This window comes from Zerene cesonia, chromosome 16, assembly GCF_012273895.1.
Source record: "Zerene cesonia ecotype Mississippi chromosome 16, Zerene_cesonia_1.1, whole genome shotgun sequence".
In the NCBI taxonomy this organism is placed as follows: Eukaryota; Metazoa; Arthropoda; class Insecta; order Lepidoptera; family Pieridae; genus Zerene; species Zerene cesonia.
In genome coordinates, this window is record NC_052117.1 from 747,547 (window position 1) to 773,190 (window position 25,644).

At 33.6% G+C, this 25,644-nt stretch overlaps 2 protein-coding genes across 3 annotated transcripts in view; both read left to right on the forward strand.

Moving 5' to 3' along the window:
• The first annotated feature begins 5,198 nt into the window (after positions 1 to 5,198).
• Positions 5,199 to 10,709, forward strand: LOC119833026 (PR domain zinc finger protein 5-like). The gene is made up of 4 exons (XM_038356895.1): positions 5,199 to 6,027; positions 6,518 to 6,724; positions 7,466 to 7,881; positions 10,020 to 10,709. Exons 1-4 carry the CDS (start codon positions 5,199 to 5,201, stop codon positions 10,707 to 10,709), a joined length of 2,142 nt encoding a protein of 713 aa, XP_038212823.1.
• Positions 10,710 to 11,512: 803 nt separating this feature from the next.
• LOC119832811 (1-phosphatidylinositol 4,5-bisphosphate phosphodiesterase) overlaps positions 11,513 to 25,644 on the forward strand; it is a 61,102-nt gene continuing 46,970 nt past the window's right edge. The window contains exon 1 of one of the 2 annotated variants that reach the window (XM_038356583.1): positions 11,513 to 11,680. The gene's annotated coding sequence lies outside the window, so the exon portion shown is untranslated. The remainder of the gene's footprint in view (positions 11,681 to 25,644) is intronic. The other variant, XM_038356581.1, reaches the window with a different exon arrangement.

A 25,644-nucleotide genomic window follows, 5' to 3' on the forward strand; every position in this document is an offset into this window, starting at 1 on the left:
TAGGCGTGTAAAGCCGCATCCTTGGTTCCAAGCATTTTTACACAACAGGTGTGTTTCAGCAGCCAACGTGTTAAATCTTTAAAGAAAATTTGTTTCCCTAACTTTATAAACTTGACACTGGCAAATAGTTGAAACTTATTGCCATAATGGAAGAAGAAAAAAATCAGTGAAACTGCATTATCATGTGACGATGATGACTTTCAATGAATTAAAATAATAACATGATTATGCAATTATTATCTGATAAAAGTATGAATTTTCAAATTTCGTGTTCATATGACATAAAATAATAAAAATAGGATCGACTAAGCGCAATTGCAAATCCATAGATTATTTAGTGTTATTAGCAATTAAAATCAACTAGTAATCTATTTAAGGCTATAAGTTTGTATTCAAATTAGATACTAAACAAAAATATAATATCTTTTTATCCCGATATTCCTACGGGATACGCGGGTGGAACCACAAAGCGCAGCTAGTAGTCAGAATAAAATAAACTTGTTATTCATAAATATTTTAGAATTAAAACGCAATTTTTTCAGATTACTTTTGACACTAAAGTAAATTAACCTTCTATTCTTAATTGGTTCGCTTATTACATAATAAATTCAATATTTTGATTTCAATCTATAATATTAATTTGTAATTTTATTATTGTCTGATTACAGACACTTTTGATATAGATACAATGTAAATATACATTTATGATTTTATTCTGGAAATGTCAAAGAAAAATAAAAACATATGAATAGACATTGTTTATTTCAAAAAACCACATTAAAAATACTTAAAGAATACCACCTACACTTTCAATGATGAAGTCAGAAAATGCGCTAACTCTGACGAAAAAGTCAGGTGCTCCCCGGGCGCAAGGAAAGCCCCAAGACACAATACCGATCTGTTGTCGAGTATTTTGTTCTACTAGTGCACTGCCTGAATCACCCTGTAATAGAGAAATTATTAGTATAGTATCGTTCATTTCTATTCTTTAAAAAATCTTGTTCAGTGCTCCGCTAGATGGCGCTAATAACAATTGAATTAATCGTGTCAAGATATTAAATTTAACACCTCAATTAAGTCTGAATATCAGAAAAATATTTATTTAACTTCTATATACCAACACTATATACCAATTCTCTATATGCCAATTTTAAATTTTAATGTACTATATACAGTATATTTAAATAAAAATAAACAAACATACATGACACATCCCATGACCAGGAGAATGCAGAGTACAGATTTCCAAAGCTGCGTCAAAGGGAGGCGCGAGGCCTCCGTCCAAAATATTTGCCCACCACAACCTGATCGAACATTCTTTGTTGGAGATTGTATTTACGCGAAGAATTTGCAATGCATGTGGCGTTTCGCCGAAAAGCTGTAAATAATATTTTGTATCTGTTAATATGAATGACTTTTGAAAAGATTGCTCAAAAAGATTTTGATTAAAATTAAACAGAGAATTTAAAACTTCCAACAAATGTTCATTTACTCACTTCAGGATTACCCCAGCCAGTGACAAAAGTATTTATTCTTCCGTTCACCAAATTGAAATTCAACGGAATGGCGCCAACACGATTATTAAACTCCATTTTTTTCACAGTTGTCAACACTGCAATGTCATTCTTTAAACTAATCCACGACCAATCGGGGTGAATGGCGTACCCTTTGAATCTTATTACAGTATTGTCTGTTTTGTTCCAATAATTTGTACCAATAACACCATAGAATTCTCTGAAAAAAGGAATATTTTATTAAGTTATGTGCTATTTTCAGGATTTGTTCACAGGCGCTTACTTTTAAAATATATCGCGTTTTTTTACTTTTTATGTTACTTATTAAAATGGTCGATAAATCCCTTTAAAAAAAAACAATAATAATAATGCAGGGTGTAGTCTAAGTGTGTCTGTATTAATCAAAATATGTATGTATTGTTATTGAAATTATCATAGACAACGAAAAAGTGTTCTTAATACTAAGTTTATTTTTTTATATATTTTTATGTACTCACGGGTTGAGTTCTCCCCAGAAGATATTAGGTTCTACACAATGGGCAGCAGTTAATACATGTTTGTTTGTTATTATGGAGCCTCCACAAGTAAACCACTTAAAAACTTTACCCACTAGCAAGCCCACCATGTGTTTAGCGTATTTGTAAGGAGCGTCTTCACCGCCAACGATCCGAGGCACCTGTTCATGTAACTCTTTTACTACATTCTTGGATTGGATTTCTACTGGACTCCCTGAAAAAAAAGTACCAGGTTTAAGAGGATTTTTATAGCTTCTTGTACGTAAAAATTTCTATAAAGTCGCTTCATAGATACAGTTCCTAGCGTCTTCACCGGTGATATTGAATTTTATTAAATGTCGACCATTTAATTAGTACAATTAATAGATTTCTTGAAGATTTTTTTTTTCTTTTTATAATAAAAAAAATAATAATTTAATTATAAGTAGTTATACCTTTTGTCCATGTAATAAGAGAAATCAATAACACTGTTCCTATAAGTTTGGAGAACATATTGAAGTATTTCTTGTTTGCAGTTTAGATGCATATAAATTCCATGTTAGCAAGTCCCCTATTTATATTAAATGTGTGATGAATTATCTAAATAGATATGGTTGTGTTAATGAATCCTCCTGACCTTGACTTTGATTCTGTTATTGTAGACAACAATAAAAAACGTTGATAATACAAGAAATGTTATAATCCATTTTTTGATCTTGTCCGTTAACAGTTAACAATAGGTACACTAAAACTATAACATTTCCTAGACGAGGCATACCCAAGTCCCAAACATAGAAACAACTAACGTATATATACCTTCTATGCAGTATGGTATTCCATGGTCGCGGACGTATTTTAACCAGCTCCCGTGGCCCCTTCACTCAAGTAGCTAGACGGAACACAGTGGGGTTTTGGTCGGTAAGAATCCGACATAACCCACAGCTCCATCCCCGGGGGCCGTGGGTATCTATGCAAGATTTCCCCACTATAAAAAAAAAGTATGGTATTCCATGCATAGCAATCTTTTAAAAGCAGTGGTGGCTCAGTGGTGAGAACCTCGGACTTCAAAATCGATAAGTCGGGGTTCGAGACCGGGCGAGCGTGCAGGAAATAAATTGATTTTTCAATTTTAATCTGCGCGTGTAGACAACATTACCACTGCTTAAAACGGTGAAGGAAAACATCGTGAGGAAACCGGCATGTCCGAGAATCAAAAGTTCGACGACATTTGACATCTGCCAACCCGCACTTGGCCAGCGTGGTGGATTATGGCCTGAACCCTCATAGGAGGCCTGTGTCCCAGCAGTGGGAACATATAAGGGCTGATGATGATGATGATGATGATGAATCTTTTAACACATTTTATTAGCTTTAAATGCTTATATGTCAACGACTCTAAAACTCGATTTTGAACCACATGAAACGGACAGTTTTTCATTCAAAACTTACGTTTAGTTTATGAACGATCAGTGATAATAGATACAATAATTTCATGAGTTTGTCTTAGAATCCTGTTTTAATAATTTCGTAAACATCTACATATACTCTGCATAAGAGAAAATAAGACAATTTAGTTGATACTATTTTTAGCTTTTTATAGCTAAGTATACATTTAGATTTACTATTTTCTGTATTTAAACTTCACAATATTTCGTAAGTCACCTTGTTAGCAATTTAAAATTTGAATTAGAGTTTTATTTCATTTGATTTGATATCAGTTCCTTGAATATATGTTTAGATACCGTAAATTACAGGTATTCAGTTCATCATGAAATTGAAAACATTCTAATAATCGTGCAGTTATTCAGAAGCGTTATAGCATCTGCTAAAAGGCAATAGCAACATAAAATATGCACATTCACGTTTAACTATGGTAACAGCCTACCTATCTATATATACAAAATTACAAACTTTGGATGAATCATAAATCCTCCAGGCCTAGGAAATGAAAACGCCAACCATAAAAACAATGCACATGTATGTTAAAGCACAGATAATATAATAATTAACTACATTTAAAGTGAAAGGGTCTAAGGTCAAAGCTATTAGAATAGCATGCAATGATATCTAAAGGCAGTGGTGGCTGAGTGGCGAGGACCTCGGACTTAAATGAAAAAGTCGGCGATCGAGACCAGGCAGGAACTAAACTAGACTTTTTAATTTATCTGCACATTATCCACATCGCCACTGTTTGAAACAGTGAAGATAGATATCGTGAGGAAATTGGCGCTTATGGCGATCGTGGTGCTTAGTAGCTGAGTCTAGGACGAAGAGGAGCATAGGAGCAGTGGAAACAAATATGGGCCGATGATGATGATGAGATCTAAGTAGGTACATATAACTGGAACTGACTAAGTATCGTGTGGTCTATGCTTTAAAAGAGGAAAAGTGTTTTTTTTTTAATGCAATTGTGTAATTATGTAGGTATCAATTTTTTAAATTAGCAATTGTGTTTTTAATAAGTTTAATAAAAAGGACGAACTGCTTAAAATAAAGAATATTTTGAGTGAATCTGATTAAATTTATTGAAAAAACTTTGGTAGTTAGTGACAATGATTTCAAAAATAATTTTCATCATTACTAAAATTTTATCATTTAACATTGAACTTATGGCATATGGAAATAAAAAAAATGATTTTCTTACACCTCTAAAATATTATGTCATGCGCTCGTAACTGTCGAAATAACTTAAGTCTGATATGAACCTTAAATAAATTGCGATAGAGTTCAATATATGCACTGTAATATTGCAATTCGAAATTCAATTTGTAAACAAAAATTAAGAATAATAATGAATTAGCAAACAAATATTTGTATAAACGTGCAAAATTAACAGTTAAAATAATAATATTACATATGGTCGGTATTTGCCTGCTATGAAACGTTAGCAATTTCAATTTTCAAAGTTCCTGATTCACCTACGACTTTTAATAATACTTGCAGGTAGATTGAACTTAAAAGTAATTATGCCTGCCTTCAATCATTCTTTTACAAAAGGAATTTCTTCGAGACACCGTCGTAACACGTGGTAAGTAATTTTTACTCACATTTTTATTAATTTTACAAACCGCAAGGGGTATTTTAGTAATTTGTTTACCTTATATTGGTGTGTTATGGTATTTGAGTAATAACGAAAGGCCGGTTGTATAAAAGCAATGTATTATTTTGTTGTGTCGTAGTTTTATCAAAAATGGACGAGGAAGAAGTGCTTGCTACTGTATCGGAAGAACCGTATCCAGTGTTCCTTATTCCTAAAAAGTGTACGGCATTGGAAACAAACTCTGAAGTTACCGATAACGTGTATCTCGATCTGAACGTTACGTCGTTGGATACAGACGGGAACATCATGTGTATTTACTCGGGTTTTTGCAATGTAAAACTCGTGGACAGTTATAATATCAACGAGGATTCGAATTCATCTGATTCTATTCAAAATGCTACTATAAGTGAAGGCAATCACAATGACACTTCTTACAACCAGTCTCAAGTCTGGATTGACCCAGCAAGGAGTCCATATGTATATAATAACTATAATACAGCAGAATCTCTAGAGAAATATTCAATTTATCAAGAATCACACTCGAGTCACATAACAGTTGAACAGCATAGCACATACATAACTCAGAATGTATACAACTGCAACAAATCTATTCAGTATGCAGCGCCAGAAGAATTTGAACATAAAAAGTTTAGAAAGAGCCATTCTGTGGACACAAATAACCAGACCAGCTATGAAGATGATGAAGTACAGTGCGGTGTATACCTTTCTCAACTCTCTGATGATATAATAACAGCAAAGGAGAATAAAACCAGGGAGGAATTGAAATACATTGATATACAGAGTAACAATAGTGCCCTGAGGCAGCTAATGTCTAAAGATATACAGTCATTGTCAAAACAACAAAGGACTATATTGTACTTGGGGCATGATTCACAATTTGGTCAAACCATACAGAATATATCAATCAATGATCCTTCTTTGGAATGTAAAGATAGTAATGATAGTGAAGTTGTTATTGGTATGTACATTTTGCATATAAAATTATAAGAAACCTTTAATTGCTATATAATTCATGTTATATAATACATTAATTGCATTTTGGCTTTTATATTGGGTTTTAAATGCTTTATTATTTATTGTAAATTAATACTTGCCAGGAGTATTTTAATTTTTATTACTTAATATTTTCCTGTGATTGAATACAGTTTATTTGATTAGTTAATATTGTTGAATAAAAAGAAATAAAATAAATTTAGAATGAGTATGATATATGTGATAATCAAAATGAACAGATCAATATAAATTAAAATTAAGTTTAAAGTTTGATTGAGCAAGGAATAAAAATTTATGTTTAATCTGTTTAGTTAAACAATCCAAGTTGTATATAAAAAATAACTTCCTTCATTCTGTTTTTTATTATTATTATACAACCATGAAATATGCAAAACTAATCCAATGTGTCTTCTCTCCATGTATATAAAGTTCAATCTCCTATACGTTTTTTCCAGAGACCAGTAATAATTTAATGCATAAAAAGTACCAGTGTGATAAATGCAAGCAGATATTTGATCAAATAACAGCATTTAAACAGCACATGGTGGGCAGTCACAAGAGTCCAAAAGTCTCCGTCTTTAATGATGATGAAGTGAGATTCAATTGCACATACTGTAATAAGAATTTGAAAACTCAATCAAAGTTTGAACAGCATTGCTTGGGTAAGTGATATTTTTAGTTTTTTTTTCTTTGTATTCAAGTGAATCTAAAGGATTTAATTTAAATATATGTAGGATATATTATCCTTACTAATATGCAATCTGTGCGATATGCATGCTGTGTTTTTTTAATGATTTATTTGCTTGTCTTGATTTTATGGTATGACTTTTGTGTCTGTAGATAGTTATATTTATTGCAGTAAAATTTCTTATTCCTATTAAATTCCTAAGGGAAGATGAATTGTAAGGAACATTTTAATCTCAACAAAAATTCCTATAGATGGCGCTATTAATTAACTTCTTTTGACCACTGTGTTGCAAGTGCTTATGAGCGGTGGTAACCACATAACATCAAGACCTATCAGCTCCTTTGTTTGCACTGTCATAAAAAAAATTGTATGTTATTTCAAAGTTAGGCCTTTTTGACCTAAACATTAAGTCAGTAGTTTAGTAGTAATGGATTGGTCGATTTTATTTTATAATAAATATGTTTCATTTACAACTAAACTTGGTGGTTGGATACTGCATCGATTTATAAGAAATTTTGAATTTTCTCATACATATAGGCGCTTCTATCTCCAAAAATTAATTTCTAAATTGCTGAAATTTTCAGCCGACTTCAAAAAAGGAATCAATTTGACTGTATTTTTTTTGGTATGTTACCTCAGAAATTTCTAAGTGAGTCTAGTTATGACAATTTGAAATGATTTCTGAAAGTTTTCACAAATATGTTAAAACTTTCAGGCCACGGCGACCCAGAACTGGAATGTGACAAGTGCCACAAAGTGTTCGCATCGAAATTCACCCTTCGCAACCACAGCAAGATACACACGCGAAAGCACGCCTGCCTTTACTGCAAGAAGTCGTATACCGACGACGTTGCGTTGCAGAACCATATAAACAAAAATCACTTTCAGTTCACGTGCAGTTATTGTGAATACACTACGGTGGAATACACGGACTATAAGGCTCATATTGAGTTGCACAAAAATGTGAAAAGTGATTCGGAGTGTGATAGTTTTAATAGTGACAGTGTGGGTGTGGACTACCAAGTGAAGGAGAGGGATATAGCTGAAGCGAACTCTGTGATACGGAAAGTCATGTCGAATAAAATGTTCCTGGTGCAGTCGAAGTGTCATAAAAACGCAAGGTGTCGAAAGGTAGGTGTTTTTTTTTGCTTGTTTCTGATTTAATGTGGCTACTTTTATTACGTTCTACTGGTTCATTATTAACAAGCTTTCCCCGCGGTTTTGCCCGCGTAGTCAAAGGAGAAATAGACCCTCTCAGTTTTTCGTGCATTTATCTGGATTGATGCAGTGGTGATGACGTGGAGACAGATTGACGCCACATTAATTTCGCATTTATTAGAAATGTTTGAATCGAGCACGCTTCGGCACGAATTGGGCCAGCTCACACCGGGGAAGTACCACACCCCCACAGAAAATTGTATGAAATTGTAGCATGTGTGCATGCTACTGTGTTTCGTTCGGTGAGTGCGAGAGCCTGAGGCTCGTATCCTTTCCCGACTCTTTTCAGTCCATTACTTAATACCCGTCGTCAATCCTTTCCTTATCCTTTACCCTTTCAAAGCGGGTAACGTGTTTGCATCAGCCCTACTTCTGCAAATGTTCAGGCGAGTCACCAGCTCAGTTGTCCGCAATGACATAAAAATAATCGTAAGGATGATTTCATTATTTCGTGTGTCAAGTTCTTTAAACCATCTTGCATGACTGTGTCATACAAATTGAGTTTTATATAAACATCAAAATGATATCAACAAGAAAACTAGCTATTAGACATTTTCTATCATGCTTCACTTATTATGTAGTATTATTTGTATTTATCTATACAAATGCTAGCTGCACCCGGCAAACGCTGTTCTGCCTTACTCTTATCATTTAGGGGTATGAAAAATAGATGTTGGCCGATTCTCATAGATACCGGATAAGCACAAAAAATTTCATCAAAATCGGTCAAGCCGTTTCGGAGGAGTATGGCAACGAAAACTGTGACACGAGAATTTTATATATTAGATTGTTTGTTTGTTTGTTTGAACGCATTAATCTCAGGAACTACTGGTTTGATTTGAAAAATTATTTCGGTGTTAGATAGCCCATTATTGAGGAAGGCGTAATAAACGTAACCTGAGATGGTTAAGTGTGACCTTTTGAAAATAAATAATTATAGTATACAAATACTATAAAATAAATAGTATAAAAATACTATAAATTATCGTATAAGTTTAACAGCCGATACCAGAATCCGATATGATATATGATTCAACATTTCCAATGGTTATCTACACACATTAATTCTTGAGCGAATTAGTGATTAAATGATATTAATACTAATTAATTTACGTATTACTAGCATTGAGGTCAATGCCACAGTTGCTATGGATATAGTATCAAAGTATTATTAATATAGAGAAAGTTATCATTTTATAAATAGCCTTGGTATTGCGTTGATCAATTTTTAGTTTATTTTAAATACGCTCTTAAATAAAACAGCATTTTTATACCAAGTATAACCGGTATTATTACTTTGCCGCCCTTCTCCTATAAGTTTTTTTTCTAGTCTAGTCCAGAAGCCAATTGTGAATGCTATAATAATAAATACTAAAGGATGCGATTCCCGCAAGATGGTCAATAAAACAATCAAATTGTCCAAGTCTCTAAATCCCTTCACCCTTCTGATATATACTAATTATATAAAGCTAACGAGTTTGTTTGTTTGTTCATGCCAATCTCAAGAATTACTGACTGATTTAAAAAAAATATTTCACTGTTGGATATTTCGAAGCCGATTTAAAGATATTTTTTGTGGCTAACTAACTTAGTTTTTTCATTTTTTATTCCGGCAATCTTGCTTTTACAGCTCCATTAAACATGGAAATCGTTAAAAAGGGTCAGACAGGACAGTTTGATACCTACACTGACCTCAACAACACAGAGGGACTTGTGTTCCACTGTACTTGTGTACCTGTTATCTTATAGAATAAGTATTGTTTTCCTTAAATTTAACTACCCTGCCCACTTGCAAATTTGCTTTCCAATTGCTCTGTCCAATTATATATATTCATAGTATTCAAATGGAAGTTTAAATAAATATATTATTTATATGATTTTTTGCTCCAATGGTCCTCAGGCCAGCAACAGATTTCGTAACCTATTCCTTGCTTGCTTTTTACATTTTCTTAAAAAATATCAGCCTTAATAATAAATCTTAATAATCTTGGCACATAGTAGCTAGTAACATTAATCGAGAAATCCAATTTCAAGCTCATTTCTATTCGTAGGTGTGCGACGTGTGCAAGAAGAAATTCGACCGTATCAGCGATCTCAAACGTCATTTAATCGAACATGTCATAAGGAGCACTCTAGCAAAGACTCCGGTTAACAAGAATGGCACCCTCACTATCACCTGCGAAGTTTGCCAAGCGGAAACCTTCACTAAAGTCGATAAATATAAAGCGCATTTACGCGAGCACGCTAAACTCACTCTGTACAAATGCACATTTTGCGATAAGTCCTTCAGCGATTCGAGTAACTTCTCGAAACACAAGAAAATCCACGGAACGATGTTCTTCCAGTGTGACCTTTGCCAGCGTAAATTTCACTCGAAGAAAATGATAGCACAACACATGGAATATCACAATAAGAACGTGCCGATCGCTTGTTTCTTTTGCGATAAAAAGTTTTATTTCGAGTCGATGCTCAATAAACACATAAAAGCCTATCATTCGAAGGAGAGTTCTAGGTTTCGATGTAGATTCTGTCAGGACTACTTCGGTTCTCTAAAGGATAAGTGGGACCACGAGTGGAAGATACACAACGTTAGAAAAATTATCGTCGACTGTTTACTTTGCGGGTCGAAGTTTAGGAAGTATTCGGAATTGAAACGTCATTGCAATGACAAACACTCGATGGAGATTCCGCCCGCCAAATTGTTGAATAAAAGACAGGCGCCATTTTACATTGATGATTAGTTGTTGTCATTGTTTATAATATGCATTCCGTGATGCATAGGACATGAGACGTCGTGTGAATTTAGAAAAGTAAATTATTATTAGGGTATACGATGTAAAGACTAATTAAGAAAATCAAGTACGTTTTTGTTTAAAAAATGCAAACAGTAGATACAATCGTTTTAATGTCTGTTTTTTAGTTATATATTTATTATTGTTATTTAAGATACCTATTAAACACTTTCTTATTGTCATTTACGTGATAAAGATGGACTTTTAGCTTTTTACTTTATTTATTTTGGTGGCGGTTATGGAAATGTATTAATACCATGAGCTATTTTTTTTTGTTAAATTATTGAAAAGAAAGTTATTAATTATATTTAAGTTGTTTTTGTTACATTTATTTCAGGCCTTTTATCTTGTTGGTTAAATATATACTTAACTATAAATCGAGTTTGTTTTATTTTATAAGAATGAGGCTTACTAAGTTACTACAGAGCGGACTAAATCTACACTTAGAAGTTTAAATGAAGACGCAGTTTCTCCAAACGCATTGGTGTTATGGGAAAGTAAATCATTCAGCATAGGTATTCCTTACATCTAAATACAATATATACTTGTCTAATTGAGATGTATGGCACTCCCAAGTCGCACGCTAATTTACACATTGTAAATCGCATTCGCAACCGTATCGTTAGGTAAATCATCGGCTATGAAGCCATAAACTAGACTTCACGTGCGACCTTGGCCGAGCGCGCATGCGCGGGTCACCTGCCATAGAGCATAGACATCCGATTTCCACTTTTCTTACAGTCCGCGAGTTCGCGTTGTCTGTGTAACGCGTGTCGGATTTCGCGCGCAATTCAGCGGACCCACGATAGCATATTACAATAAATTATTGACATAATTCCGCTTCTATATTGTGTTGTTTTGCGTGTGTTGACTGCTGTTTAAGTGATAATTGTGTTTGCGGTTGTTGGCGTTTCGATAAGGTTAGTAAACGATTATCCTAAGTAGTCACGTTTTGGTTTGACCAACGTACGATAATAGATTGCCATACAATGTTTATTTGTTATTAACACTGGCCGGTTTCGTTGTGGCTTAGTAGAAGCACCGGGTTAGGCGAAATTATATGTAAGAATAACAATGTACGGAGCACAAAGTAAAGGCTACAAAAGTTACTATTATTAATTAGCAAAAAAAAAGTACAGCAGTTTTATGTACCTACTTGTATTGTTTTTTTTAAATCGCATATAGAATTTTAATTGCTAAGTTAGTTCCATAATTGTGTAGTTATACAATAACCATTGCAATTTAAATTATTTTGCATTTAAATGTTATCCTATCTGTAATATGTGCAAACAACAAATTGAAGTGGGATCGACTTGCTTATCAAAATATTTATAACCTCGTCGGCCGTCCGTAAAGTTTATTATGTCGTATTATTATAAGTATAATAATATGAATTCTCTAATTTTACCACCAGCTTTCGCCAAAGGAATTTCCCATTTAATGAGATGTTTCTGCTTTCATTGCGGAAAAAATAGCCTGTCTTATTATACTGCTACTCTGGCTCACTCTGGCCTCCTAACTATATACAGACACAAAAAATCGGCCCGTTGTGATGTAAAAGAGAGACAAATAAATAAACAAACACTTTAATATTCAGAAACTCGTATTATTAGGATTTTTTATGCCAATGATTAAAAAAAGTCAGGCAGCAGGTAATATAGTGTATTCTTTTAAAATACGATTCATTATTTTTAAATTTCATCTTACATTAACAGCAATTTTAGGATAACGAGTAATCATTTTTCACCAATAAGTTCCTCTCATCATAGGTATATAGTGCCACGAAGTTATCTCTGAAATGAAGCGTATCGTCACCGCCGCTTCAGTAATACAGAATAATATTTAACACTTAGAGTAATATTCCGGGCAACACTGTCAATAGGTGTCGCCATATTTAACGATAGAAATTTAGAAAAATAATAATAAAACACACAGAGCACTCGATCTTTAAAGTTTTCGCAATTAAAAAGATAAGTTTTAGGCACTGACTAAATAACTTATGACTAGTTTTTTTAAATTGAGTATTGTCTTTGTCTACATCATCTTCGTGATACCATACGTACTACGGCCTACTATGTAGTATGTACTATGCACGTACAATATCCCATCATATATGTCACATTAAGAATATAGAAGCTCACGTGTTAATTGTCATCCCATATACGGAAATATTAATCACCATTTACGTGTTCAACGACCTATTGTTGTAACATTTATTTCATAAATACTTATTGATCAATATGGATTCTATAATTTTTATTATTATTTTATAAGAAACGATATTGTTATTTATACATGGATTCGGGATTCTTAAGTTGCACGGATTCATTTTGTCGATTACAAAAAATAACTAAGCATTTTTTATATACGACTCTTGTAGTCGTTAATTCATTAAAAAGGTTTTTACGTAATATAAATTGAATATCATACAGACGCAGCGCAGATATAAAATTTCGTTCATCAGCTTCACAATAAGATCAAATCGAAAATAAACCTTGTAATAAGCGCATACGCACAGAAAAAGAATACCTACCTACTTATGAAACATCTGGTTTATATCATACAATCGGTTTATGTTGCAAGTTAATTTAAACATATAGCAATTTTGTATAAAAATTATAACAAGCGATATATAATGAGTCGATGAGGAAAAATTTTGATGAATATAGCTTGATTTTGGTAAACAATGAAAAGTACCTTCTGTATCGATTTTGATTAGAAAATCGTGATTTAAATTGTCTTAAAGTCAAACGCGAACACAAAACCTTTACAAGTATTTATGAATAGTTGTTTTTTTTTTTAACTTTTATTTAAAGTACTGCAAAAAAAATCGCGAATATACCACTAAACATTTTTTATAACAAAACCTCATTATACCCATTAAAAAATATGGTAAGTATGGGCAATCATTATGATTATTAGTGTGTGTAATTTATTAGTGATTATTTTTAAACGGAATCAATAGATTTATAGTAAAGCGCGTATACTGATTTCTGAACAACGATATGTAATTACGCATGTGTGTGTGCGGCCCTGTGTAAACACAGACAACCGACAGCGCTGATTGGTCGGATCTCGTAATATAACGTTCTTTGTAAAGAAAATGATGCATGACCTATCTGAAGAACGCTGAAGTTAAAATCAACAATAATTGTTCATATTGCTTACAAATTTATTGCGTGTTATTTATTTGAGCACTTCTTTTTAACACGCTTTTTACTCGCTTACGACTTCTTAAGACTTCATTTTGACCCACTTTAAACGGACTGATTTAATTAAAAAGTTTGTACACTTATCAAGGATCAGTGGCAATACAATAATTGCGTGAGTTTATCTTATTATCTTGATTAGGAACGCAGGAATAAATAATTTCCTTACGTATACTCTATATAAAAGCAAATTGAAATAATAAAGTTGATATATATTATTAACTGTATAATTTTATAATTTTTGGTAGCTTTATAGATATCCAGATTACATAACTACATAAAATACTTCTCTTATGTGGGGTGTAACCGCCAGTGGACAAAAAGTGGATATAAATTGTGAGACAAGCAAGATACGGTTGGCAACTCTGCCAACAACTAAATTCTACCAAGTTTATAGTTTACAAACTTTATAGTACTTAAATTTTCCGGTGTTGCCATTTCTTTGAGCGCGGTAATGTTCTCAGTTTTACCGACTTCGAAAATAGATTTTAATTTGTATGTATATAGTCGTACATAATTTGTGCATTGGAATCGATTAATTTCTTAAATTTTGAAAAATATAGGTATCTATACTATATAGTATATACTAAGTATATACTAATATTATAAAGCTGAAGTTTGTTTCTTTATTTGTTTGTTCGCGCTATACTCTCTCTCTCTCTCTCTGGTCCGATTTGAAAATTTATTTCAGTGTTACATAGCCCATATATTGAGGAAGGCTATATGCTATATATGTACCACGGGCGAAGCCGGGGCGGACAACTAGTGTTACGATAAAAAAAATGTCCAAGTGAGTCAATTACCATAAAGTTGGAGGGAATTTTATCAAAAGTTAACTTCAGAACGGTTTAATACGTTTAAACGGATATAATTATCATAAAAATAGCTACATAAATTATAAAACATGATCACTTTTATTATCTGCGTAAAACAACCCTCATCTATAATTACGCATATTTACGCCCTGTTTAACTCTTGGACCTATACACATAACCCCTTCACATTACGGTTCAGATCCTAGATAGGGTAAGACCTAAAGGTAGAAAGTTAAAAATATCGCGTATTCCAGTCCAATAGATAACTTCTTATCTATTTATGCCACTTACACATGCAATACTGATTAATTCTTATTGATTTATTAGGCCTGGGGGTCGCGGCCGTATCTCAACTAGCACCCTTGACTCCTCCACTAAAGCTGCTCGACGGAACATAGTGTTTAGTCGGTAGGAATCCGACAACCCATGGCCCCCTTTCCCCGGGGGCCTTGGGTGATCTAGGCAAGATTTACCCAGTATAAAAAAGGCTTATTAGTATTTTATCATTACATCATTGGCGTCATCGTTATAACATTATCATCATCGCACTAAACAATCTATTTTAATATAATATGTATTACTTATGCGTATTTACAATTCATTTATACATAATGCGAAAGTGCATTATGGAAAGTCATCCTATTTATGACTCCATAAATAGGGTGATTATTAGAAATAAAATATATTTTAGTCATTAGAAAATTACAATAAAAGATCAGCCGATTTGATTCACAAACATAATTGTGAGTTTTACATGAACATATCGAAATATGTGAACAATCTATCAATAACTCATCTCTGCACTACATATTATAAAACAAAGTCGCTTTCTCTGTCCCTATGTCCCTACGTGTGCTTCATCATCATCATCAGCCCATATATGTTCCCACTGCTGGGACACATGCTTCCTATGAGGGTTCAGGCCATAATCCACCACTCTGGCCAAGTGCGGGTTGGCAGATGTTACATTTCGTCGAATTTTTGATTCTCAGATATGCCGGTTTCCTCACGATGTTTTTCTTCACCGTTTTAAGCAGTGGTGATATTATCGATATGCGCAGATAAATTGAAAAATCAATTTATTTCTTGCACGCTCGCTTGGTCTCGAACCCCGACTTATCGATTTTGAAGTCCGAGGTTCTCACCACTGAGCCACCACTACTTTATGTGTGCTTAAATCTTTAAAACTACACAACGGCTTTTGATGGGGGTTTTTCGATAATAGATACAGTGGTTCAAGAGGAAGGTGTATACCGTATATGTATAACATCAAAATTACAGCACGCGTTAAGCGTGCGAGCCGCGGGCAAAAGCTAGTATCATTATAAATCAATTACCATTCAATTGATCACGACCGTGGCTCGTTGTCAAAATAATAGATTAATACAAAACTAGAATGGAATATTTAACCATATATTTTGAAGTCGGTTAAAAAGGCAGGTAACCTCAACATGACTGACACTTCAAACAATGGCCGTCAGTCGAGAACTCGGTGATATTCCTTTGATCTACGAATTTCATCACGTTGTTTATTTTAGCTTGTATTAAATTAATAAATAAGGATAACGGTTTAATGACAGTTTTATGTTTAATCAAATAATTAATTCTTGGTTATACACACATATACTAGCATCTGACTAGTAGAAGTGTATAAAATAAATCATATTATAAAACCTTTTTTGACAATATGATAGCTTTTTGCATATATGTAATTCTTTCTCCACAAACGAAAATAGTGTATAAGATACTTATTATTTCAAATTACATAAAGGCTCATAAGAGCCTTCATCTCAAATCTTCAGAAAGACTAATAGGGAGAGAATTTAGCTGTTCCTTTCTTAAGCAAAAGGTCAAACTATCGTAACGTTAAAACACGACTAGGGATCATTATGCACATACGTTTGAATAAAACATGTTTACCGATTCGGGTGCCTAATTCCAAAAATGTTCCGTTATGAATACGCCAGTGATACTGAGGTATTTCTTATGTTAATTGAATTCAATAGATACCTATCCTGCTGCGGCGTCCAAGTACCTATTACAATTACAAAGTTAAAGCGGACATTTTGTAGTTTTACGCGATTTTCCAACAGAATACTTAAATGGCGTCATAATTGCTGCATGGTTCCCATTGTGCTTGCTAGCAAGCGCGGGCTGTATAAGCGCTTGCGCACAATCTTGCTTCTGGTAAGCGAACATGTGTCCTGAGATGGAGAGCACTTAGCTAGAAGGTACGCGTGTATCCTTCTCTTGATGATCTGATTGTACTCGTCGGAATAAACAGATTCTGCAAGCACACACCCTCACAGAAAACCGGCGTGAAATAGTGGCATGCCCACTGTGTTTCGAACGGTGAGTGGGGGAGCCGGAGGCCCGTTTCCTTTTCCTTACCCGTCCCAGTGCATTCCTTTCCAGTATTTAATCCTTTACTTTTCCCTTACCCCATAAAAGCGGGCAGCGCATTCGTAAAGGCACTACCTTTGCGAATGTTCGTGGGCGGTGGTGATCGCTTACCATCAGGTGAACCACCAGTTCAGTTGACCGCTATGACATAAAAAAAGCATGTTCCAGACCGTTGCGTTGTAGAATGTTGAGTCTAAGTGTCTGGAATTTAAATATGCGTACATTGCCTATTTTCTAACTCCGAACAGGAGGGCTATAAGCGTTGTACATATATCACTTACTCAGTGGCCTATAAGGAAATAAATATGATGCTGTAACGTTAAACAAATTTATTTGTTTTTAACTTTATATTTTGTAAATCACTAGCTGCGCCCCGCGGTTTCACCCGCGTAAGTCCGTATCCCATAGGAATATAGGGATAAAAAGTATGTTGTTCGAGTTGTCCAGCTGTATACACATCCTTATAAACTTTCGCATTTATAATATTAGTAGGATACGCTTGCTATGTTACGATTATGTTGAGTAGTGCTGTGTGGTGAGGTGTACAATTCGGAGATATTGTTATATCTTCTTCTAATATATAAAATTCTCGTGTCACAGTTTTCGTTGCCATACTCCTCCGAAGCGGCTTGACCGATTCTTATGAAATTTTGTGTGCATATTGGGTATGTTTGAGAATCGGTTAACATCTATTTTTCATACCTCTAAATGATCAGAGTAAGGCAGAACAGCGTTTGACGGGTGCAGCTAGTCTATATATATAAAATTCTCGTGTCACAGTTTTCGTTGCCATACTCCTCCGAAACGGCTTGACCGATTTTGATGAAATTTTTTGTGCTTATCCGGTGTCTATGAGAATCGGCCAACATCTATTTTTCATACCCCTAAATGATAAGAGTAAGGCAGAACAGCGTTTGCCGGGTGCAGCTAGTATCTTATAGATGAAATTATTCGCACCTTTATTTTCTTTACAGCTTTTTTTTATTTACGTTCAGTTAGCCAACTTTAAAAATAAATACCATGATATCCCCAACACAGATCGTCAAAACTCTTTGAAGCAAATTAGACAAAATATTCATTATACGTAGTATTTATTTTGTAATGTGGTACACCGTGAATATCGATCGTGGCAATCTTTAAAACAAGATGTACATAATACATATCATCAAACATGATACAGCCGCTTAGAATCTACTCCCATTATAGCTCTTTACGTCACCTGTTTATGGTTATTACCATCCATGTAAATACCATACCATGTAAATACCATCAAATGCTTATTGTTCTGGGAGTAATAAAATAAAGTTCCACTCATAGTTAAAGGGAAAACTAAATAAATGGTGTACTATGATCGCGATTTTACTAAAACAATAAAAGTTATCAATTCATAGCGGGTTGTGTTGATTATTTTAAATATTGGCTTTGTGTTTGCAATGAAGGCAATGTTATTTCAAGTAATAATAGTGAAACTAATATGATTTTATTTATATAAGATATTGTTTCAATTTTGATAACAAGTCGGTGTATTTTTGGCAAAATAAACTAGGAGGTGTGCTTCCTTATGTCATACCATGCTTCTCCTGATGGTAAGCGATCACCACCACCCATAAACATTCGCAGAGGCTCAGACCTCTGTGAGTGCGCTGTCCGCTTTTAAGGGTTAAGGGATGAGGAAAGGATTGCTGACTGGAAAGATTGAATGGACTGGGAAAGGTGAGGAAAAGGAAATAGGCCTCCGGCTCCCCCACTCACCGTACGAAACACTTATTGCATGCTATTATTTCACGCCGGTTTTCTGTGAGGGTGTGGTACCTCCCCCGGTGCGAGCTGGCCCAATTCGTGCCAAAGCATTCTCGACTCCCACGCTTATCCTATTATATTGATTTGTTTTTACTATGAACTGATTGCTTATATGGTGCAAAACAGTAACCAGACTATTACTGTATTTGTCAATGAAAATTATTAATCATTTTTAAAAATAATCATCGATAAATAAAGATAAATCAGGATATTTCATAGCTTCAGGTCATTATAATTCAAATATATTTAATGTGAAAATAATTTTTATAAGTTTTTTTTCAATAAAACACTTATCTTATTCCAATTTAATATATTTTTATACAAAGGGCGAAATCCAATAACATTTATTGTAAATGTAGATTCTTTTGTATATAGGTTGACCCATTTCTGCCCGAGGCTGATTCGCCGACATATTAAATAAGTATTTTGTATGGAATTGAATGTTTGGTCCATTTCCGTATATAGCTTGTTATCCGTTAAATTAAGGTGTTTTTCCCATAAAAATCTAATCTTAAATAGAAGGATAGAAGTTAGAATTGTCAAATCTTTCAGACTTTTTTTCCTTAATGTAATAAAAAATATAATAGAATAATATATACCTATTTCAAATGGTCGCAACTGAATAAATAATTATAGATGGCACCACATTGTAGAAAAAAGAATGACTATAAATACTTATTAACAAACACTAACAAAAATACAGCAGTAATAGTAACCTCCTCCTTTTTGGAAGTCGGTCTGAAATGGGCATCCATGATACAAATAACTTATTCAAACCTACTCCTTGGAGTCAAACACAAAATTTACTGAATTATTAATAACTTTGCCGTAGGGTCCGCACTAGACACTATTTACATGTAGGGCTGTCAAACGTTTTAATTTATTCATATATTTTGTTCATGTACATGTTTTAAGTCTGCACGTTTTTTAATAGCTGGAGTTTTACCACCACCACAAAACACGACAATCGCAATAATTTTTTTTAATAAATTTTAATTAATCACTACTTTGTATAAAGCAAAGCTTCCCGCGTCTGTTTCTATACTTAAAACCTCTATCTACTATCAGCTACTATCTTAAAACTACACAACGGATTTGGATTGGATTTTTTTAATAGATAGTGTTCGAGTTCAGTTCAAGAGGAAGGTTTATATGTATAAACACATCTATTAAACAAATTTCGAATTTAAAGCGTACGAAATCGCAGGCAAAAGCTACTTACATTATAATTATTTTTATATTTAGCGTCGCCCGCTGTCCTTTAAGTCCCCGAGTCCTTTAGAGGTCATTAAATAATCACGACCCACCCACGTTCGCTGTGCTAGCGACCCTCTTGTTTGGTGTTTGTTTAGTATTTACACTCCCAAACGTATCGCCGTGAAACATTTCATATTCAACCTGAATTATTTTTCCTTTTTAAGGATTCTGTATTCATAGCATTTCGGCTGGGGTGTATAGGTCAAATTATCGTAGTATTTTTGTTACAGCTTGTATTGCATTTTTATTTTGCATATGGATTTTTAGTCATGTTTTTTCCTTCCTGATAGAATACTAGCTGCGCCCCACGGTTTCATCCGCGTAAGTCCGTATCCTGTAGGAATATCGGGATAAAAAGTTGCCTATATGTTATTCCAGTTGTCCAGCTGTCTACGTACTAAATTTTATGGCAATCGGTTGCGTAGTTTTTGCGTGAAAGAGCAACAAACGCACACACATCCTTACAAACTTTCGCATTTATAATATTAGTAGGATCTGCAAAGCGTGCATGAAGTTTTTAGAAATAGTACTACTGCTATATAACCAATAAGATAAGATGAACCAAATCCGATCTTAATTAGATATGACTTAAGACACATAATTCGATACGCAAGAATATGAAGAGGACTTGTTTTTTCTTACTGTTTTAACACCAAAGATAAACCACAGATATTATAATACTATACTATTAAACGCTTATAATGTTATTTTTAAAGGATCAAACAATGGACTGAACTTGCGTGTTTTATGCGGTTAATGTTGGGTTTATGTCAAGATAATTATCATAATTTAATTGCACACTACAATTGTTTCTTGTTAATTGAACTGAATGAAGAAAATGACCGTGGAAAGTTTTTAATTACTTTATGTGTAGTGGAATTTTGTTGCATATTATTTATAAATTATTATGAACCTACTAGCAGATACATACGCGAAAGTTTGTGAGGATGGATGTATGTGTATGTTTGTTACTAGTTCACGCAAAAATTACTAAACTGATTGCAATGAAGTTTGGTACGTAGATAGCTGGACAACTGGAGTAACACATGGGCATTTTTTATCCCGATATTGCTACGGGATACAGACTTACGCGGGTAAAACCGTGGGGCGCAGCTAGTATTTTTATAAGACAATATCGGCTTGCTCTTGGCAAGATAATCTCTCTACTTTGTGTGCCTGAAGTATATACTACCTTATTAGTATGTAGATGTAGATCTTACTTTTAGTCTCTCACATCCAAACTCCCGAGAATTTATGGCTTGAGCCCATTCTCCGTCTATACCAAATGTCGTCAGAAGTACTTACCAAGCTAATAAGAGTGTGATGTAATTTAACCATAATATCCCATAGCTCCCTTGTGACGGAATTGTTGACAATAGAAATGGGTCAAGGGTCTCAACGAGGGGACAATGGGCCCTTATCGAGGAGATTCGCTCATTTGCTACCGATTTGTATGGTGTTAATTTCATATTTTTCGGGACGATTGTCTGGTAAGTGTGATGGAAACACTTGACACATTCTTGATTATGCTATAAGCTTAAACTCCTCGGAAAATAGGGTGTCGTGATTGGATTTGAAGTGATTTCTGTCGCCAAGTTTCCTGAAACATCCTACGATATTTTAAATTATGTGAAAACCTTTTTATACAATATTTTTATTATATTTATATTATTATTATTTTTATTATATTATATTCTTATTATATTATATTTTTATTACATATACATTTAGTATGTTGTGTTAAAATATAATAAATATTATACGTGTTTATTGTTTTGAATTACAGTTGATCAGCTCGCACAAATGAAACATTGCGGTACTTAGTTTAGATTGAACTAGCTGCGCCCCGCGGTTTCACCCGCGTAAGTATATCCCGTAGGAATATCGGGATAAAAAAAGTTGTCTATATGTTATTTCAGTTGTCCAGCTGTCAACGTACCAAATTTCATTGCAATCGGTTCAGTAGTTTTTGCTTGAGAGCAACAAACCGCCACACACACATCCTTACAAACTTTTGCATTTATAATATTAGAAGGAAATAGTAGGATTAAATATCGCTCCCAATTCTATTGTATTAACTTATTTCACTATTGTCTAAAAGAACTTCTAAGAAATATTTTCTCAACTTCATATTTCTTTCTACTTCAAAATATTTTCTTTGTAATCGCCGAGACGATGCTAACTCAAAGGCACCTAAATCACATTAAAACTTTCCGTTATATGGATAAACGTCGTGTAGGATGATAGAAAAATGGACTTATTAAACATAATAACTATGAAGCATTCCTTTGCCGTCCGTTTGTGCAATTTAGAGAGAGAATTCAAATCCAGTAGGATCTAAATATATCTCCATATTGAAACAGTGATAAATAGATTAATAGATTCGTGCCACTCGCGCTATTGCATTACCGGTATTAAGCGAGCTCCACTAGATACGAAAATGTTTTATATACAAACTCCGTTTTATTCTAAGTTAAATACATGTTCTCGTTCGTACTTGTTTGTGTAAATCCTTATATAAATTGTCTTAAACTGCATAATAACTATCTATATATCAAGCGGGTTGATTCTTTTTTTGACATAAGTAAATTAATGTTAGAGTAATGCAAGAAGATGCCAATGTCTCTCTAATCTAAATTTCGCGAGAACCAATCCGGCTCGAAGGACCAATGTAAGGGAAATGAGAGTAGAAGTACTACTGTCAAATGGTCAGATTCATAAAATGTAAACAAAAAAATTAAAATAATCCGGTGCAAAACCAGAGCATAACAAATATATCCTCAAATTATCCTCATTCTATAGAACAGAGGCGTGAAATTCATTATACGCTACGGTCTCGGATGTGAATGACAGCATCGCGATGCCATATTGGAACATTGAACATTGATAAATGACCGGATTATACGATTCGTGCTGTGCCAGCATATTGCTCGTGGTGCTTACACAGTGCTATTTATGCCGTGGGTTCTGTATCTGGTACTAGTTATCTAAAATTTGAATTCGAGATCAATATCTGGCGTATTAAATATGTGCTATAGCGGATAGTGTAGTGTACTGAAAAGGTAATAAGTTATGCGTTATTTGATACTAATGTTCGATAGTCAACTAGAATTATTTGCACCAAAATCTGGTATAGTTCAAACATTTTTCGATATTAACTTGTTTTACTAAAGCCTAAGATATACTCTGCCCAACAACAAAGTTTTTTTATATATTTTTATACTATCTTCTTATCACAAACTAGATCCTCATATGAACTGCTATTCATATATTTGGCACGGGTTATCAGCTATAAAATCTGCTTGCGAGCTGAATAAAACCAAATTGAATTCCATACTATGTAACTACGTGGCACAGTACGTTATAAAATAGCGTGTTATCGTTAAACTACCTTGATCTTTGTGTACATTTAGTCTAAGAGCTAAATTTGTGTTTATATATTGTGCATTCTGATAATATGAAAATGTGTATATATAATCCCGAAGGGCGGCAAAAAGGCAATGTGGGCAGTATTTTATAACCTTATAGCTTGTAATGAATTTAACCCATATTAAATACTGATTATTTATTAACAAAAACCTAAATTGTCAGAACTAGAACAAATTTGTTAGGCACCAGCTTTAAATTAAGAAAAGGATCAAAAATTCGTTTTTCCAGTAAAAAATTATGACGTAACAAACACGAAAAAAAAAGAGATATATAGCCGAATTTATAACCTACTTTTAGCTCATATTGATAAAGAATAACTTGTAGCTTCTACATATATAAGCACAGATAATATAACACTACAATATAAGTAAGTCTTAAAAGATAATGAAGACATCTGAAAATTTTTTAAGTTACCTGTAGACTAGCCTAAACCTTATTCACGACCTTTTCAGAATAACGCCAACAAACAACAACCAATTGAATAATAATAACATATGATACATTATATTATGTAATATATTGTAATAAAATATTACAGGAGATAAAAAATAAATACATTACATTTAACCTTGGTTCTACAAATTTTCCTCACTTATTTAAATCAAAACAATACGTAAACGTTACACACTTGTATTGTTATGCTCATGCGCTATGATGTTGTTTACATCGGCGCACGCGCAGCGCCCATGTCATGGCCAAAACCAGAAAGTGCTTTTCGCGGCTTCTAAATATATGCTACTAAAAACGTGAAATCAAAACATGGTTAGAAGAGATTTATCATTCATGGTGACTAGAAAAGTTCAGTAAATACACTTGGATTTTGCTGCAGGTAAAGAAAAGTCATAACCTAACTCATTCGGACTGTTTTTATTGCTATTTCTTTTCCCTATGTTGAATTCGTGGTAGTTTTAATACTATACAATCGTTCCTTCTATGAGTTCTATATAATTTGGATTACATCATGAAGTCACATTAAAAATATGGTTCGCATCGCATCAATTATATTAACAGACCACTTGGAATTTCATCAAAACTACACTTTGGAATTTAAGGATAAAACACTAATGTCGCGAAGTACGTATACTGTAAATGACTAGGTATTTATATAAAAAATACACTGCTCTTTTCCCCTAAAGTTTCGCTATTGTGTCATTGACATTCAATGATAGTATTTCTACACGGCCAGCAGAATACATTTGAAACACAGCTACGTAGCTCACATTTTAAAATTCATGCTTGCTTTGCGTTTGAACACTTCCAATGTAAATACGGAAATTCAAATCCCCTGCAGGCAATATAGCATTTTCTATACATGTCTATTTACGTTTATATCGATTGTATTTGCGTCCTTTTCCTTCTTTCATTTACAATACTAAACAGATATTGACAATAATAAGCATACTAGCCTTAATTTTTAGTTTTATAGCATTGAAATTTCAAGCATTTGCCTATTTGCCTGAAAATAATTTAATAACTTATTTATAGACCCACGTTTGAGCCGCAGATGGAAGTTCAATTAAATTTTTTCATTGTAAAGGTTGTCTGGTAAAGATCGCCGCAGGCCAAAAGACCGCTTTTTATCTTTTGTGCTTTTTTGCGTGTATTTGTAATGTATATTTCGTGATGATACAATAAATAATGCAAATAAAAATAAATATCGATGAGTACATCCTATAAATACCGTTTAATATTAAATCTTATGAAGACTTTGTTCGTTTAATTGAACGCCTTTATCTCAGAAACTAAAAAATATGTTTACTGATATGAAGGCTAGTCGCGGGAGATACTTCGTTTATCGATTCCCACACGAGCATAGCCGCGGCACAGAGCGTGTCGCAGACACAGCTTATACCAAATAAGTATCGGTTCAACATCTAATCTACAGATCTGTTACCATCGACAATAAACCTAGACTGAAAGTTCTCCCATTTGCTTTTCGCCCGAAGCGTAAATCCATTAAATGTGACAAAA